The sequence below is a fragment of the Equus quagga genome, chromosome 14 (genome assembly GCF_021613505.1).
Source record: "Equus quagga isolate Etosha38 chromosome 14, UCLA_HA_Equagga_1.0, whole genome shotgun sequence".
NCBI classification, from domain to species: Eukaryota; Metazoa; Chordata; class Mammalia; order Perissodactyla; family Equidae; genus Equus; species Equus quagga.
Genome location: NC_060280.1, coordinates 64902735 through 64922603, shown reverse-complemented (window position 1 = coordinate 64922603; position 19869 = coordinate 64902735). Strand labels below are relative to the sequence as shown.

The 19869-nt window shown below is 37.3% G+C and overlaps 1 protein-coding gene across 4 annotated transcripts in view; it reads left to right on the top strand.

Moving 5' to 3' along the window:
* The window catches only part of SIK3 (SIK family kinase 3), a 239746-nt gene that overhangs the window by 152639 nt on the left and 67238 nt on the right, over positions 1–19869 (top strand). For all 4 annotated transcript variants that reach the window (XM_046684959.1, XM_046684958.1, XM_046684956.1 and 1 more), the window contains one exon: positions 12474–12635. In XM_046684959.1, coding sequence (XP_046540915.1) covers positions 12474–12635 — 162 coding nt within the window. The remainder of the gene's footprint in view (positions 1–12473; positions 12636–19869) is intronic.

The following is a 19869-nucleotide window of genomic DNA, read 5'->3' as shown; positions in this document are numbered from 1 at the left end:
CCATCTATTTGGAATAAATGTATAGTCCTTTCTATGGCCTGTAAAGTCCTTTCTGTGGCCTGTAAAACCTTATACAGTCTGTTCTCCAGCTACCTGTCTGAACTCAGTTCCTAGTTCTCCCCCTTTTTCACATTGGCATCTTTTTCTTGTTCATCAAACTCTCCAATATGTTCCCACTTGAAGGCCTTCAGATATTCCATTCCTTTTTCCAGAAATACTCTTTTTCTAGATATTCACATGGCTCTCTCTTTCATTTCTTTCAGGTCTCTTAGCAAATGTTACCTTATTAGAGAGGTCTTTGCTATCCATGCTATCTAAAATTTCTCTTCCTATTGGCCCACTACTCTGTATCTCCTTCCTTGCCTTATTTTTTCTTCTTGGTTCTTATCACCAACTGCATGTATTTCTTCATTTATGTTGGACCTCACTCAAATGTAAGCATCATGAGAGTAAGGACTTTTGTCATTTTTGAGCCTTTCTAGATCTCTAGTGCTTAGAGTAGTACCTGCAGTGAATACATGCTCAATAAATATTTATTGATCAGTTGAACGAAAGACTAAGTAAATGAAAGAATGTCACTAGATTGCACATTGTGGCATTTGAATCTTATTCATCTGTGTCTTCCTTGTTTAATGCAGTGTCTAACATATAGTAGGGCTCTAAATTTATTTCATTGTATCACCATGAAATTAACCAAGTCAGCATGGAATTTTCATGTTATTCCTTAACACATTTTAGTTAAACGAGTTTTTGATGTGGAAGGAAAACACCTTTTTGTTTTCTGGATAACTGCAGAGAAAGACATCCTGAAGATTATGAATTCTAAGCAATGTAGTGGACTTCAGTAAGTGGTTATTGAACGAGCATTTATTACTCATTCAGTTGATTTATTGAGATGATTATTGCATACTATACAGCGCTACATTGTAAGGCAGTAGCCATGACATTGTGGGCCTGTTTAATTTTACAGACAGAATTGAGAAACTGGTTAGTTTTGTAAGCCACTAAACTCATAATTTAAAACTTCCACAGTATGATTTCTTTAGATCTGTATCCCCAAACTTCCTATTTGAGACCATGAAGTCATAAATCCAGCACTTTATCAAGAAAAGTTTCCTGAATACCAAGCAGAACTCAAGGGCGTTTAAGATAAATTACTAACTTAACAGTAGTTTGTTGAAGTGTGTATGATTTATTACGGACATTCTCAGTGCCTTAAAAATAACATTTCCCAATGGTGCCAATATGTATGGAACCCAGAATTTCTCACAATGTCATTTATTTATACTGTGGGAGACTTAAAGACTGGCTAATAGAGCAGAGAATGGCAAAGACTGAATTGCATAAGCATTGTGTAGCAGATATTGTGTGTGAAGTGTTCTGTGTATGTTATCTTGCGACCTCCTAGATGTTTGAGAGCACTATCACCTTTGTTTATTGTACACACTATTGTGTCGTTGGGGTTTTTTGTAACATGTTTTTCTTATTTAATCCTCATGACATTCTGTATATCTTTATAACTGAAATACTATATTCCCACTAAATTATTTACTTCCTTTGGTTACAAAAACTAGGTCTTTTCTGAGGCTAACAGAGATGGTTACTTACTGACAGAAGCAAATAACCATCTGCTGACCTTCATTTAGTCACTCTGAATCAGAATTGTTAACTTTCATCTCCTTCTCCAGTTAATTTCCCATTCATTATTCATTTTTTTTGTTTTATTTTCTTAATATCAGACATGACTTTAGCATTTATATTTGCAACCTGCCCAAGAGGTATGAGGAAGCCACCTGTGCTTAGTGCTTACAAACTTATGGTTTAATGACCTCACTTTACTGCTAAACATCCATTCAAAGTTGTCTGGTTATCCTTCAGTTCTACCATGACAGAAAAATAAACGCCCCAGAGAATGATCAAAATATTTTGCTGCATTGAGTATATATAAGTCCCAAAAGAATATTTTTGCTTGATTCCTATATTAATATTTTTCCTCAGGGTTTTCTGAACTATTTTTTTTAACACTTTTTGGAAAATGTAGTTTCTCTAACAGAGTGAAACTCCTAGAAAAATAAAGATATTTTAATCATAATATATAGGAATACTTGACTTATATATTTAGATTTTTATCTCATATCTGGAATTTGTGCATTATATTTTAGTGTGCCTGCAAACTTTGATGTCCTGAAGGTATTTTCTGGACTAGTGTCTGTGTGTGCCCAGGAGTGTGTGCATGTGTGTGTAAGAGAGAGAAATTCCATTAAAAAAATTATAGTAAAATACACATAACATAAAATTTACCATCTTAACCATTTTTAAGTATGTAATTTAGTGGCATTAATTATCTTCACGTTATTGTGCTACCAGCATCACTGTCCATCCACACAACTCTTTTCATCTTGCAAAACTGAAACTCTGTACCCATTAAACAATAGCTCGCTGTTTACCCCTTTCCCAGCCCTTGGCAACCACCGTTCTATATTCTGTCTCTGAATTTGATTACTATAGGTACTTCCTATAAGTGGAATCGTACAGTATTTGTCCTTTTGTGACTGTCTTGTTACACTTAGCACAATGTCCTCAAGGGTCATCCATGTTGTTGCATGTGTCAGAATTTCCTTCCTCTTTAAGGCTGAATAATATTCTGTCTTATGTATATACCACATTTTGCTTATCCATCCATCTGTAGACGGACACATGGGTTGTTTCCGCCTTTTGGCTATTGTACATAATGCTATTAAGAACATAGATATACAAATGATAGATTCCAATTTTAAAAACTTTTTATTATAGGCATTTTAAAATATATATAAGAGGAAGGAGAATAGTATAATGAACTCTGATGTACTCATCACCCAGTTTTGACAATTATCAACATTTTACTGTTTTTGTTTCATCCTTCCCCAACTTTCCTTTTTTTGTTAAAGTATGATAAAGCAAATTTAAGAAATCATATCATTTTACTATAAGTACTTAACATTTTCTCTTATATGTAAAGATTTTTTAAAAACTCAACCATAATACCGATTTCAAGGTTAGTAATCCTGTCTTTTGCTGTGTCAGCTGTTAAACCTGTTCAATAAATTCTCAATTTCAGGTGTTTTGCTGTGTTAGAATATATGTTTATAGATAATATATATTTTAGAGATTCTGATTCTTCTTTGCCATATTTTATCTTTTCATCCTTTTTATACAGCCTTTCCTGTATTTTCTTTAGCATAGTAGTCATAGTCATTTTGAAGTCCTTGCTTGCTAACTCCAATGTCTGAGTCATCTCTGGTTCTGCTTCTTTAATCTTGACTTTAATCTCTTGATTATTGGTCACTTTTCCTGCTTCTTCGCATGTCTGGTAATTTGTCATTGTATGCTGGATATTAAGGCTGATGTCTTATAGAGACTCTGGATGATTTTCTCTTCTGTAGTGTTAAGTTTGTTCTGACAGAAAGTTAAATTACAGATGGATCAACTTGATCATGTTGAGGCTTGATTTTAGGCTTTGTTAGGTTCTATTTTAGTTTTGCCCTTACTCCTATGGCACAGGCTTTATTTCTAGGGCATGGTCTTCTGGGGTCTCAACTGAGTGCCTAGTATATTCACCAACATCTCTCCTTGTAAGCTGAACCTGAACTCCAGCATATCCTGAGCACTGTGTAACCTCTAAAAATTTCTCTTTAGCTTTTATCCTCCCAGAAATTTTTTCTGCTAGACCTTCCATAGTCTTGCTTTGCACATATGCAGTGTGGGAGTTGGCTGAGGACCTGAGTAGAATTTCTATGCTAATTTTTGGTGTTCCTTCTCTGCTTCTCCATCGTTGTCTGCTATCCTGCCACCCAAATTCTAGCTGCCTTAGCAGCCCCTAACTATGACTCTAGTGTACTTCTTGTTGCTTGGGCTCTGTTTCCCTAGATTGTGGTTTAGGATGAATATGGAGCTTACCTCTTATGTGTCCTTTCTCTCAAGAATCATAGCCTTTTGTTGGTTACTGTCTAATGTCTGCAAATAGTCCAACTTTTATAGTTGGTTAAAATGGGAGAATAAATTCCGTATCAGCTACTCTTTCATGATCACAAAGTCTACAGTACCATTCTTAGACTCAACAAAATGAACATCATTTCATACTAATAGGCAGGACGTGTTTAGCTTTCTCCAGTTGTCTCAAAACTTCTTTTTATAGTTTATTCAAATCACAATGCAACAAAATGCATACATCCATTGAGTTGACGTGTCTTAAATTTTTTATAATTTGTAACAACCCCTTTCGTCTCTGGAAACACACACGTTTTTCCTATGCCATTTATTTGTTGGAGAAACTGGATTGTCTTGTAAAATTTCCCACATTCTGGGTTTGGATCCTTATTGTGTCATTTAACATGTTCCTCTAGCTCACTGTTTCTTCTAAAGTGGTTTAGTTAAATACAGGTCAATTTCGGGGTGGGCCGAGGGCAGGAAGACTCCATAGTCTTCCTATTGCATCATTTCAGGAGTTGTGTGATGTCTGGTTTCCCCACTTTTAGTGATGTATAAAGTTTCCTGTCAACCTTTGACCTAATGTTTTAGCTATTATTATTTAGTTGCCTAAATACACTGTTTCATTAGAAGTGGCAAAATGGTGATTTTCTAATTTTCTCATTTTTTCTTCATTTTTAGCTATAATTCTTCTGTAAAGAACTTTGCCTCTAAACGGTGTAGAAACTATAGTAAAGGCAAAATAAGTGCTTGATTCTTTTTCTTTATGTATTAAATTTCAGAATAATAAATTGGTACCCAGCAGTAAGCAGCCCTGGTGGTCTAGTGGGTAAGATCCAGCACTCACTGCCACAGCCCAGTTTCATTTCCTGGACAGGGAACCACAACACCTGTCTGTTGGTTGTCATGCTGCGGCAGCTGCAACTGCCTGTTGCCGTGATGCTGAAAGCTATGCCCCCGGTATTTCGAATACCAGCAGGGTCACCCATGGTGGACGGATTTCAACGAAGCTCCCAGTCTAAGTCAGACTAAGAAGAAGGACCTGGCCACCCAATTCTGATAAAATTGGCCATGAAAACCCTGTGAATAGCAGTGGAGCATTGTCTGATATAGCGCTGGAAGGTGAGAGGATGGCACGAAAAGACCAGGAAGGGTTCCATTCTTCTGTACACAGGGTCTCAAAGAGTCGGAATTGACTTAACGACACTAATAAAAGCAAACCCCAGCAATCTCCAGTGGTGACCCATGAAGTTGATTTTGTTTATTTTATAATATCATTATGAAGTTATGGATTTTAATACAGTTGATGTGTTTTGGTCCATTGAAACATTATTCTTTTGATGCTCAAATTTTTTCACTTTTAAGCCAGTTAGAGAAGGATAATCTCTGTATGACTCCACTCATATGAGGAATTTAAAAATGTGGACAAAGAGAACAGATTAGTGGCTACCAGGGGAAAGGTGGGGGTGGGGGGTGGGCACAAAGGGTGAATTGGTGCACCTACAACACGAATGACAAACATTAATGTACAACTGAAATCACACAAGATTGTAACCTATCATTAACTCAATAAAAAAAAAATTATTTCACTTAGCCAGTGGGAACCTTTTCAAGTCGACTCTTGTGTCCTTGTGACAAGATCCCAATAGTCTTTGATGACTTCCTTGCTTTTAGGTAAGATGTCCCAGGCTTATCTTGAACATTTCCTGTCCCAGACCTGGAATCGAACATTTCTCTTAGAAGCTCTCGTTCCTTCAAGTGGAAAATAGCATTTGGAAATCCTAGGGATGCTTATTATGGCTACTGGGTTTTCATTACTTAGAGGCCTTTTCAGGGTACCATGGTAGGTGCCCTGAGTATATCTTTATTTTATAGAGAGGAAAGTAAAATGTGAATTTGTACTAACATTTGAATTAAAATGTAAGATTTCAGTGTGTTTACTTCTTGAATATTCTGTATTTATGTCTCTTTTTTCTTATGCTGAAAATTGTGGTTCCAAATGCCTTTAACATAATTACATATTTGATGTGAGAGAGTGAGGGCAGAATTGATTCAAAGCAATACCAGTATTATTACAAATATTAAGCCTACTGATTCTTTTTGTCCTTAGGATATATCCCATTAAGGATGCATAGGCAAAATACTGTGTTTTATTGTCACTTAAAAAATTATTCTCTGACTGGTTATGACATAACTTAGGTTTGTGTTTTTCCAGTTTGCTTTCAATTTTTAGAAATTACTTTTTCTTCTGTTTGATTCAATTTTGAATTGTTTGGGTTCCTTAAGACATTACATGTTTCTAAGGTTAAAGCTATAAAATAGGGTACATTGAGAAAAGTCTAGCTTCCACCCCTTTTCTGTCCTCCTATAAGTAATAATTTTAAAAGTTTTTCACTTAACATTAATTCTTTTGGAAAATATAAGCAAATATTCACACATGTGCACACACATGCTTATTTGTATTTCCTCTTCCTACACAATTGGAAGCACATTACGCATATTTTCCTATACCTTGCATGGGTCATGGGTGGAAACCCATCCACAGACTAAGAATCCCTGGTCTAGTATGGAAGACATACGTGTTAAGAAATAACTGTAGTACAGTTGTTCACTGATATTATGGAGGTATATAGACTAAATGCCATTAGACCCAAATTATGGAGCAGTTCTTCTAGGAGAGGTGAGTAGATTAGGGAGTGCTTCAGGGAAATCACCTTGGAGCTAGATATTAAAGAATGAGCTTGATTTGGAGCCTGAAGTTTATATTAGAAATCAGGGAAGAACCTCTGGTTCACAAAATTAGCCAACCCACCTTTGCTAGTCTGTTGGTGCAGCATGAGAAATGTTTGCACTACATCAAAAATGTCTGAATAACATTCTTGAAAGGCTTTTTGGAATATATGGGATCCCATTTCGTAGGCTGCCTGGGCATATGCCTAGTCTAGGAGTATTTTTGTAAGAAGCTATAAGAAAACAGTCCTCCTCCACATTAATGTGAATGGACTTCATATCAAAGAATAGTGTGTTTTTTATAAAGAGTTATTAATATAAACAGTGCTTAGTTTACAAACTTTGTTTAGTGGCAAATGGAGAGTAAAAAAATGTTTGTTTTTAAAGTTTATATCTTTTCTCTGATTGATCCTTGAGTTGATCTGTAATTATTAAGCATCCATCATATGCAGAGCGCTGTTTTGTATGTAGTAAGGATGCATGGGAAGTAATAGTTCTAGTTTAAAAATTTCAGAACTAAAGCGTATCCTGTGACTATAAGTATTTCACAAAGTAATTGTATCTTCTCAAAACCTTTGAAGGAAAAGTTGAATTTATTCGGGATAGAAGAAAATATAGTGTGCTTTTTGTTTTTATAGCTGCAGGAATAGTCAGTAATGAGTAACTCCAAATACTTCTGTATCTTGATTGCAGCGATAGTTCACGAATCCACACATGCGAGAAAATGACCTGGATCTATGCACACATGGTACCCACGTCAGATTCTGGGTTTGATATTGTTCTATAATTATGTAAGATGTAACCACTGGGGGAAACTGGGTTAAGGGTACATAGGATCTCTCTGTACTATCTTTGCAACGTCTCTGAATCTGTAATTATTTCTAAATAAAAAGGTTTTTTAAAAAGGGGTTATTACTCTGGCTGTTGTTTTGAGAATAGACTGTAGAGGGCCAGGGCAGAATCAGGAATACTAGTTAGGAGTAATATTAGGAGGCTGTTACAATAATCCAGGAGGAAGACAATAGCTGTTGGAGGGGGTTGGTGGCATCAGAGTGGGGTGGGGATAGGGGTGAGGAATAGTTGAATTCTGGGTATATTTTGATGGTAGGGTTAATAAAATTTGCTGATGGATGTGGATGTGGGTGTGGGAGAAAGAGAATGAAAGATGACACCAAGGTTTTTGGGCTGAACAACAGGGAGAATGAAGAAAAGAGAGAGTAACAAGAAGCAGCAACAAGTAAAGAAGTCTGGTATGAGATGGTTGGATTCTTGGCAAGGAAAACAAAATAACAAACTCTCTTCTTCTAGTCACTGCAGCTTGGGGCCTACGGAGAGTTAGGACAGGATGACATTAAAGTGAGTGCACTCCTGTTAACCTGTTCCCAGGCAGCTGAGTTATCTTGGCCTCACCCTTGCTCTTTTGGAAAGAAGCACTTGTTTGATAAACAGGAAGTTGTTTCCATGGGTGTAGAAAAAAGAAATGATAGAACTGAGTGGCAAAGCAAATAACTTTTAGCTGTGGTGAGCTTGGAATTGGCAGAAATTTTTTCAGATAGCCACCTAAGTGTGGCACACGTGCTGTCTTTTCCTCATTCTAGACTGGGTTATTTTTTCATCATGAAAAATGAAAAGTTTCTGCCCTGTTGCTTGACCTGCTGTCAGGGTGTGTTCATTTTCAGCTAGTGTTTTGGATCAGTTTTGAGTTGTAGACTTAGCAGACAAATGGAGACACTGTCTGTTTGTAGTGGAAAAGTGACTTATTTTAAGAAATATTGGCTCCCACCACTATCCCATTAGTGGCGTGCCTCTGACCCTCCAGTGAAGCTGGTCTAGGGAAGTGAAGATGGCTGATGTATATTTTTGCTCTTTGAAAGGTTAGAATCTAAATGTACCACAAGATATTTCATTCTGAGTCAGAATGGGACAAAATTACAAGCAGTGAATTCTGAAGTAAACTTTATACATACTTTTGAAACTTCAGAATTCATTCTCTCCACTTCTAATCATACTAATCCTCCTGAGGTGTATAAATCCCTTAGTGTCACTAACTTCTTTTTATTTTCTGAGGAAGAAAAGATTAAAAAGATTAAAGAAATCTAGTGCCAAGTGATTTGTGGTGATTGAAAAGTGAGAGAGAACTTAGACTCTTTACTTGTGATAAGAGCCTGAAACAGGAGAACCATTTTCTTCTTTTAACTGAGTCACCTCATCTTTGTCTAGAGTGAAATGATTGGAGTGAAGTTGTGATAGAGAAAAACTTTAAATTTACCCGAGATGAATAGTGGCAACTAAATAGATAAGTAGTTAATTGATGGTGAAAAAGGACTTACTGCGATGGAGTTTTTGCAGCAGGTGTCTAATCGAAGATTGTTAGCCTCCCGGGGGGTGGAGGAAGAAGGAATCTAGGAATTCAGGAAGCTAGGGTCCTGGCTGCCCTGTGGGATGTTTGAGACTGAAGATATGGGGAGATCCAGGTGATATCTCGCCCAGTATTTAGGAGAACTAGCTTACTAAACTGTGTGGGAGAAGCAGAACAACTCTGTAGAGTTCTTTGCACCTGGGGTTTATCCTAACAAGATTCAGAATATAGTTTACTTTGAATGTTGAATGGTTCAGGGGCTGTTTGCTTTCATTTGCCTTCTGAAATGACCCCAGTATTTATTCAAATGCTGTGACTTTGTGTTAAGTCCAGGCTGGGCTACTGCTCTGGGTTTTTTGCTGAAAGTTAAATATCCCATTTGAGCCTGAAGAATTTTCACTGCCTGCCTATGCAGCACACATGAACATAAAGCAGCCATTTGTCCCTGGGCAGCTGATAGGCAATTTCAGCAGGGACGAAAACTACCACAGGCTGCTGGCTTTCTGGCACACCCACTAGACCCTGTAGGTTTACACTGAAAGCAAACTAACAGGGGATGGGGTGGGGGTTGGGGGGTAATGAGATGGACAAGAAATAAAAGCAGAGGCTAAAGTCTAAATGACACGGAGCCTTTAAGATGGTCCTGTGTGTGAAGAGCACAGTGCTCCCAAAGAGGGGAAAATTAGAATGTCAACCACAATGGCTAAGAGAAAACATCTGATTTTTGCAGCCAACACTTTAAAAAAAAATTTGTAAATCTTCTTTATATCCATAACTGTAGGGATATTTTAGGTATCTTTAGGGAAAATACTAAACAATTGAAGCTCTTTTAGCCAGTGTTCTGTCACAGATACCTTTTAGCCAAAAGCATGTTAACTGTGGCAGATGACATATATTGTAGTCACCTCAAATACTATAGAATCCTTGTAATCTGTTAACCAAATGCTTAAATATTCTTTGTATGGTATTGAGTGGACCTTGAAAAAAATAGCCTTTTAAATGTCTTTAAACTTAAAGTTATGTCATATATGATCAGAGTACACGTTTATTCCTAAATATGCTATCCCTTCTTTGGCCCTAGCATGTAACAGAGTTTATTTCTATTTAGCAGATCAAGAGGTGAGGATATTGGCAGTGTAAACAATCCAAGGACAACCAATGTGTCATTGTAGAGATAAAACAGACCAAGGCCATATTCCAGCAGCTCCTGGCCTGTGTAACAATTTTGAGAACTTTCCAATCATTTTAGGAAAACAAAGTACTTAGAAAATATAGTTTTTTTTTAATAAAAGAAAACCACTTATTTTGGAAATCATGAAATTAATCGTTCTGTTGTACTTAAGAAGCTCTTTGATGTGTTCTGATAATTAGTATTTACTGCCAGACGAATGTCTCTTGGGCATTTTAATTAATGGTGGCTTAGCCAAATGAGCTTCTGTTGGTAAACCTTCATAAGGGTTTATTTTTATGTTTCTCAAGAATAGCTGTCTCTTTAAAGCTCTTTAATTAGACAAAGTTTAGCAGCTAAAACATATTATTAGAATAATTGGGCCTTGGGTTAAGAGAAATAGGGGGTCAAAGGAGCAGGTACTGTTAGAGAATGGCCTCTTAAAATAAAACCTAGCATTCTACATCTGATGGGTGTCCAGTTCTTGAACAGCTTGTGTTAAGTTCCTATCCCTAGTTGGACTTTGTGTTGTTTAAAGTTCCTGTGACAGATCTCACCAGAAGGCTGAGCACACCAGAGCATGAGCTCGTTTATCACCACCTCTAAACTCTGTAGAAAGCCGTGTTCTATATTCTAGTCCTTTTAACTTCTAAGCTAAAGACTTCTTTTCTCCTTTTTTTGTACTAAATTGATCATCTTGGCCATAATAGTGATTGTTTTTGAGGAAAATGCTTCAAAGGTCTTGTGTGTGGTTCATTGATAAACCTGACAATTGTAACAGTTCCTTTGAGGGGTCTTTCTTAATCATTTAAATGATCTACTTGTAAGACATTGCTCTTAAAAATTCTGTAGTATTTGATCTCCAAAATGTTCTGTTCTTTGAGCTCAGAATGTTGTTTGAATTGTTTGAAAATCTTCTATGTAAACGGCTGCCGTTGAGCTCCCCTTCTTCACGTGCTCCCCCACCCCTCCATTTCTTGTCCTAAGCTCCCAATCTTGGCAGTCATTACTAGCGCGTATGTTTTATCCCAAACTTCCTCTTTGTGACGGAAGAAAAGATAAACCTGACTGGTCTTGTGAGTGATTGAGATGGCGCCAAATCACTTGGGTGGTGTTACTGAAACTAGTACTGAGAAACAAACGAAACATTTATTTATATTATCTAATTTTTCACTTTCGCACTATCTCGGGATGCTCATGATGGCAAATGTGTCCTTTACCCAGCTAGAATAGTTGGTTAAAGGATAGTGCTAGTGAGACTATTAGAAATCAAACAGAGCAAACTACATCATTATTTGCATTTCTAATCCCATCAGTTGTCATAACCTGTATATGTTACTGGTCAGATGAGGCACTGGGTTAAGGATATGTGTATCGTTGGTTCATTATAAACCTAATGCCACTATTAGGAAAAAAAAGTACTTAAAGAACTTACAGTATTGATTATGGGTTAATCAATTCATTTTTAAATATAGAAGATAGCCTAGTTTATAGTATTACAGAGTTTATCACCTGTAAATTCTTTTGCTATACCTTAGTTAGCAACATAGCAAATGAAATTATTTCATTTAAAGTGGTAGAAACTTCACTTGGTTTTCTATTGATGTTACCTGTAAAAATTAATAACATAGTTTTAAAAATATTTGGTAAGCACATTAAATGCAAATGTAAAGATGCAGGTGTTATGCATTGCAGAGAATGGTCACCAAATAAGTACCTTTTTGTGTGAAATTCTGAAACTTTGAGAAAGTATAAGAGATATTGGCCTAAACAGAGTCCTATGTAAAGCAGGGTTTTTTTTCCCTCTTAGCAATGACTGATTTCTGTCAACTCTTTACTAAAATGATCAATTATTGTGACTCCGCGTTTTGACTCATCCTTTAGCACAGGAAATGCTGCTGATACTTATCTTCATGTGTGTTTGCTTTGTATATATAAACTTTTGCAATGGAAATAGGAAAAGTAAGGTTGAAAAACACCATTGTATCCCTCAGAACTCTTTTTTTCTTATGGTAGGGCAAGTGTATTCTTATGCATACTTATGTATAACAGGATTTATACTTAAAATAGTTTGGGTACTGATTACTAATGAATAGATGCAAGCCAGGACTATAAGCGTATCATTTTCCATTTGTTTGTTTCACTTTTTTGACTCTTTCATTTGTTGGGCCCCTTGCCTCCCTCCTTAAGTCTACCTTTTGAAATGATTCCAGGATCCAAATGAGAACTGACTGTTTTTCTTCACCGCAGACCACCTGGTGGCCCATGGTAGAATGGCAGAGAAGGAGGCCCGTCGGAAGTTCAAACAGATCGTCGCAGCCGTCTATTTTTGTCACTGTCGGAACATTGTTCATCGTGATCTAAAAGCTGAAAATTTGCTTCTGGATGCCAATCTGAATATCAAAATAGCAGGTGAGAAGAGTATTGAGGATGTGAAATAGAAATAAAGGAGCTTTTCCTTCAGGGTTCTTAAAGCAAGGGATTGTTTATTTCCAGCTATTCAGAAGAAAGTATTGTGAAAATAAAGGATTTTTGTGTGTGTGGCTTGAAAGTTGATAAACTTTCAGAATATGTTTATATTATTTTTCATGTAGTATCAGATCAAACTAGGCTGGGAAGAAAGAAGGAAAAGGGTGATATTTAAAATTCTGTTATTTTGGTTGACAGGTCCCTTTTAAATAATGAGGAATAAAATATAGAATAAAGTAGTAAGTAAAACTGCTAAAATTGTATAACCTGTCAGCTTCGTTTGAGAAGATTGATTTATGTCGTTGCTGATATAGAGCATGCTTATTCTAAAGACTGTAGTTTTATGATAATTTAGGAAGACTAGATCTTACAGTGCTTTAAAGGCAGTCCATGTCTGTCTCCTCAAATGTCACTCATCTGCTCATCTGACAGTACCCAAAAAGCACTTTTCACTGCCTCAGTCTACTCGTACTTCAGTTTTAGTGAACTGTCAGCGTTTGCCTAACCAACACAAGCTCACCACCTATTGATAGAAGAAAGTGACTGCAATCTATATAGAATCTATAAATATGAAAATAAACCGTTTTTGTTTTCTGACAGTTTTCGGTATTGCATTGTGTGTCCCCCAGCTCCCAGATGAAAAGGGAGAGAGTCTCATATAGAAAGCTGAAGTATAGCTAGAGTAGAATTGCCTTGAAAATCCAAAGTAAAAGCAGTTATACAGATTTCCCTCCTTAGTAGGGTGGGAGTTGAGAGTTCAGATTTATATTATAGATCACAGTACCTATGTGTACCCTTGCAGGTTGGTGATGATTCTGACAGTTCGTTTGTGTAGATAAGTCTGTTCACTTTCCAGCCTCTACTTTTACATCCTTGGCATGTCACCTAGCTTTTTATTTGTCTAAGTTAGGGTGATGGATGCACTCTTGTTTAGAACTTTCACACAGTTGTAAGCTCTTTGAGTCCTGCACTCACTGAGTACATAGTAGACAGGAATTAGATGCTTTTTTCCTTTCTTTTTATTTATTTTTTTTTAAAGATTAGCACCTGAGCTGACACTGGTTGCCAATCTTCCTTTTTTTCTTCCTTCTCCTCCTCCACCTCCTCCCCCTCCTCCCCTCCCCTCCTCCCCACCAAAAGCCCTCCAGTACATAGTTGTAGATTCTAGTTGTAGGTCCTTCTGGTTGTGCTATGTGGAACGCTGCCTCAGCATGGCCTGATGAGCAGTGCCATATTGGCGCCCAGGATCCAAACCGGCGAAACCCTGGGCCGCCGATGCATATCGCACAAACTTAACCACTTGACCACAGGGCCGGCCTAGATGCTTTCATTATCTTACATAAAATCATGTTTTTCCTATGCCCTTATGTCTGTTTTATATTCTCCTAAGCTGTCTAGATGCTGGCAGTTTCTACACAGGTGGGTAGTGTGGAAAGGCCTAGCAATTTCAAACCCTCTTTTATAATTATTTGTTGTAGCTTCAATTAAGTTAATGGTGATAACACCTACTAAGCTTCATAATCCTTAAAAGTATAAAAAAATGTGTTAATTTCCTGTTGTTACTGTAACAGATTGCCACAAACTTAGCGGCTTGAAACAACACAAATTTATTTTCCTACAGTTCTGGAGTTTAGAAATCTGCAATGAATTGTATAGGGCTTAAACCAAGATATTGGTAGGACTTGTTCCTTCTAGAGGCTCTGGAGATCTGCCCTCTTCAGCTTCTGGAGCCCTCCTGCTTTCCTTGGCTCCAGCCCCTTCCTCACATCACTCCACCTTCCTGCTGCCATTGCCACATCTCCCACTCCTGACACGATCCTCCTACTTCCTTCTTGCAAGGACCCTTGTGCTTACATTGGGCCTCCTGAGTAATCCAGGACAGTCTCCCTGTCTCAAGATCCTTAAACTAATCATGTCTGCAAGTGTCCCTTTTACCATGTAGGTAGCACATTCCAAGTTCCATGGATTAGGACATGGATGTCTTTGGGGGGCTATTCAGCTGACCACAATGTTACTGTAGGGTTCTTTGGATTATTGATTAGGCTAGTGAGTTAAAAGAAGGCCTTCTATTTCTATTATGGTTTTATTCTACCTCCACTGACCAAAAGTTAACCTTTCATTTAATGCTTCCTTGGTTCTTGATTTTGAATTTAGAACCATTTTGATTTAGTTAATGGACATAAGTTTTTGCCTCGAGAAACCAAGTCTAAAAGCAGGGGTCAGTGATGGTTGAAATTAGAAACTCTACTGACAAGTATTTGAGTAAGGAGATTTTTAAATACTTTTCTTTGTTAATAGTTAAAACAAATCCATGTCGTTACAATAAGAGTCTTTCCCTGCTGGTGTGTAATTACAGGCTCCTAGGGGTGCTGGCAGCCAGCCTTGGGCCCTCTGTGTGTTAACAGAGATACTTTAGCAAGCTTTTTAAGTTCATTAACCCAAAGTTGCATTTTTATTACTTGTTTTCAGAGCAAAGCAAAGAATAAATGAACACCCCTAGTTTTGTGCCCTGCGGTATGTGATAGCTAACTAACATTGTCTTTGCTCCTGCATTCTTTCCTGCATGCCATCGTTACTTAGTTTCTCAATCATTGTCTGAACTTCATTTCTTACACATAAATTAGATAGAATTCCCATTCTCATCTGCCAAGTCTTCTTTGAACTTAATGAACTAGTGGGAGAAATGATTCTAGTGGAGGCTGACTACAGCATGACTAATTTTGGAGAGGCAGGTTGGATAGTTCTGACAGGATAAGGTCAGATAAGTAATGAAATCAACTTTTTATTCTAAAAGCTAAAAGTAACTTTCAGATCCCTGATCTTTTCAGTGGTCTTTTTGACAAATTATTATAAATCTCGCTAAGAAGGACCTACTATAAATGAGAGAACAGTTTTTTTGTTTTGTTTAAAATATTGTTAGTCTTAAGCACTTCATCTTTAAAATCATCATATATGTTATAGTTACAAATTAATGTGGAATTAATAAAAATTCAGATTAGGAAATTTAAGGAATTCATGTTTTCCTTATGCTATGTTTACCTAAGTGGTGTTCATGAAAAGATTATGCATCCTGTTCAAATGTAGAAGATGAATAAATTGTTCTGGGGATGTTTGTTTTATATTAATTTATTTTTACTTTTTTGGCTATGAATTAACCTGGCAATTTACATTTAATACTGATACTATAAAAATCTAGCTATTATAAAAGCCCATGCTAGCCCTCTTCAAGAGAATATGTCTTCCCTGGACATGAGAGAGAAACTTCACTTACAGGCATTAAAAATTCCGCATCATTCCACGATTTAAGAGTTTTTGTGCTTAAATTCTTATCTGTGAATTTTTGTTCTAGTGCTACTTCTAGAGAGAGTGAAGCCCAGGTGAATAACTTTGTTTTCTTTCTGTTTTTAGAATAAAAAAATTCTTCTTAATGCCAATAGCAAACCTGTCTTCTGTAGAATTGTTTAAAAGATGTTTCTATCTTTAGTAATCCAGAATAAGTATTGGTGTTTCAGAGGAAAGAATTTTGTTGCTGAAAGGCAAAGTTGCCAGGTCTAGAAGTAAGAATTTGTGGTGGTTATCTGCAGTCTCATTTGCTGTTAACAGAGGCTCTCTGCTCAGGTGTCATGGAAGAGGAAGAGCAGTGTAAGGCATGACTGCTGTCAAGAGTTTACAGTCTATTTGGGCAGCAAATGCTTAGACCTTTGAAAAGTTAAATAACACTGTAATTATGCTTTACATATATAAAAAATACTTTATAACGCATTTTCGCATGTATCATTTAATTTCATATTTTGCATGCAAATATAGCTTATTTAGAAGTTTATTATATTATATATATTATTATATTAGAGTTTCCAAAATGCACACCTTTAGCTTTCAAAACTTTGAATTTCTTGTAAAGAACACTCACGCCACTTTCTTTCATGTAGAGAATTCAGTGCTGGGAAAAGAATAGGGTTCTTGGCCTCTAACCTTCCACTTTTCGTACCTCAGAGGTGTGAGGATTCACAGAGGAGCAGATGAAGGACGGGGGAGGCACAGCATGGCTCTCTCAGCCTATAGCCTACATCCCTGGGTGACAGCGTATTCAACAGCTGCCAGATTATAGTCTGACGCAATAGAAGAGATGTTGCAAGGCTCGTCATGATTCATTATCGCATTAACTGTAGTCTAATTACCACAGGAGTTCAGAGGATGAAGAAACCACTTTAGTTTGTAAAATTCCATTAGCTTGTAAATGCCACAGAGACTGTAACCATATCATGTTTATTGTTTCCCCTCCATGGCCTAGCACATCATCACTGTTCAATAGTAGGTACTCAATAGCTTTGTTGATCTGAACTCTAGACAGTGGTGATGAGGACATCAGTACCCTATTGCAGACAGGACAGTTGTGGTGAGTCTTAAAGGATAAGTATGATTCTTTAAGGCCTAGGTGTAGAGGAGAGAATTCCAGTAGGATTAGTCAGTCAGCAAACGTTGATAAAGTGCTTGCTATGTGCAGACACTGATCTAGGCACTGGGGATACAGCAGCAGATAAAATAGTTCCTTGGAGCTAACATTCTGATGGGGGAGATAGATGGAAAACACGTAAACAAATAAGCTCTCATAAGGGCTGTAAAAATGATAAAATCGAGTAATATGCTAGAATGGCTGGAGATACTAAATAAGGGGGCGAGTGGACGGAGACGGAGTGAGAGAGCTGGCAAGGGCAGGTTCACATGGGCTTTCTGCACATGGTGAGGATTTGGGATTTTATTTTGGTTACCATGGGAAACTGAGTTGGAGAAGCATGAGCAGCAGAGAATATACACAGCATATTTGCAAAAAAGGTAAAACAGCTTGGGTGGAGGGGAGGCTCACATAGGAGAGTCATGGCTGAGAAGGCAGAAAAGGTAGGTATTTATGCTGGATTGTGAAATTATTTGAATAGCAGGATTCATAAATCAGGTTCAGGATGGATAAGATAAAAAGGTGGGAGTAGGGGAAAGGGGCAGGAAGGCAATAGGAAGATCAGTTAAAAGGCTGTGAAACTGTAAATCCTGCGTAAGGGTGGTGGTAGTAGACGTGGACGGGAAGAAGAGGGCGACAGACACAGGAAGGAGAGCAGAGGAAGGATTTCCAGGACTGGGAGCCAGTCGAATGTCTGGGCTAGGAGGAGAGGACTTTCATCAAAGATATGTTGAGAAATAGAGAATTCAGATTTTCTTATTGATGGATTATATTAAGCTGTCTAAGAAAAATGGGGTCATCTTATTTTTAATGGTTGATGCACTGCTATTTGAAAGTAATTTTAATTCTTGTCCCCAAAGATTAAGTAGAGAAATTTCTATGTTTAAAAAAGATTGCCTAAGAGAAAGCCTAAATGTAAGTGGCTTACTCCCTGAAACAAGTTATTGGAAATACTCAGACATTATGAGAATGTTTTGAAAATTGTGGAAACTTTCTTTTTGGACCTAAGGAAGTTGGAAACTTTTCTCTTTAAATGTCGCCTCCCAGAATGGTCTCCATGAGATAGTTTCCACTCCGGTGTTATTGTTTTAGTTGGCAATCAGTGGACAGCAAAGATCTGAAGTGCAGCTACAGCAGAGCCGATATTTTGGAAAGAATTTCCAGAGTGCATGGATTGAAGGTACTGTGGAAAGTTTTGACCTTAATGTAGTGAGATCTAGACTATTTCATTTTTTAAAAGTGAGAAACTAAAACATTTTTTACATCTATTGACCTTTCAGCCCCAGTGTGATTATACTGAGACATGATCATATAGGGAAAAAAGTTGGATTTCTGAGAACTCTGCCACAGTGTGTTGATCGAGAATGTCCCTGACTGGTCACAGAAAGTTGTTATGCCGTATTCATCATATCAATCCCAAATTTTATGTCGTGATCCTGACACGCTTTATTTAGGTAATCACTCAATCTACCTCCCTGGTTGACAGGTCAGTGAACTGAGACCCAGAGACCTCAATTCAGGTCATAGTAGAGCCTGGGAATCATAATGCCTCAACTTGTTTCCACGCTGAAATGGTGAATGACTTTCAACTAGAAGGTGCCAAACAGCTTTAATGTATGTTGACCATTGGGAAAATAAAATTTGACAAATTCTCTCTTCTGAATGCTATTGCTAAGACTGGAGCTTTACTAATAAAAAGTTAACGTACCTTCATCCAGAAGGCGTTTTAGGTACACACAGTTGATTTATTTGTGTGAAAAAGTTCTAACATTAAAATTTAAATGAGCAGATTTTTTTGTCAGTCATAGTTCTAGGTTATAAATGAGGTCTCAGTGATCTTGAAAAGTGATTGTACCTTGCTAGGATCAAGAACAATTTTCTATTTATAAGACCTCACAATAGCTGGGCTACCAGTACAGAAGCATTGCTTCTCAGATTTCCCCACTGTGGTTTCCCTCACACTGGGGGATGAATTCCTGCAGGGTGGGGGCAACTGGGGATTGATTAAGTAGTCTGAAATGGCTTACTTTAAACACATTTTTAATCGCATGCTTTATCTTTAAAATTCATGCATATTTAGTGTTCTCCTCCATGTCATATCTTTGTTTTAATATTAAAATTATTCAACTTTATTGAACATAGAAAAAAACCTGATGTTCCAGGAAGATGTCGTTTATTTATCCTATACTTTCACATAACTCTTGGTATACTGCATCATTATGCCTGAGGATGTATAAACATACACCAGTTGGAGAAACTGAGAGTAAAGAATTTCTTCCCCAACCATAGGTTTCTCTCACGCAAACTTCTCATTTTTGCACATTGACTTCTCTGTTACTTTTCCTCAACCTCAAAGATTTCCATGCCAGTCTCTTACTGGCAGATCATTTATTTTGGGGATAATTAGAAAAATAAGAAATTGGAAGTTGAGAATAGAAAGGGAAAGGGAAGCAGAAGACAGAAAAGAAATGGAAGCTTTTGCTTTGAGGTCTTGGGCAAAAGAAGAGAAACTGTGGGAAGGGAACCCTGAGCCTCAGAGCTCGCCTCCTGCAGCTGCGGGGAGAAGGAGCTGAGTGAGCGGAAGAAGACTGCGTGTTGGACCTACCAAAGCACCTCAGAATTTCGCATTGCTCTTTGTCTCTAGGACCATGTTGGGCACAGTATTGAATAATAAGCAAGGGATAGTTGAAGGAAATTAGGTGCACACCTTACCTGTGGTTTCTG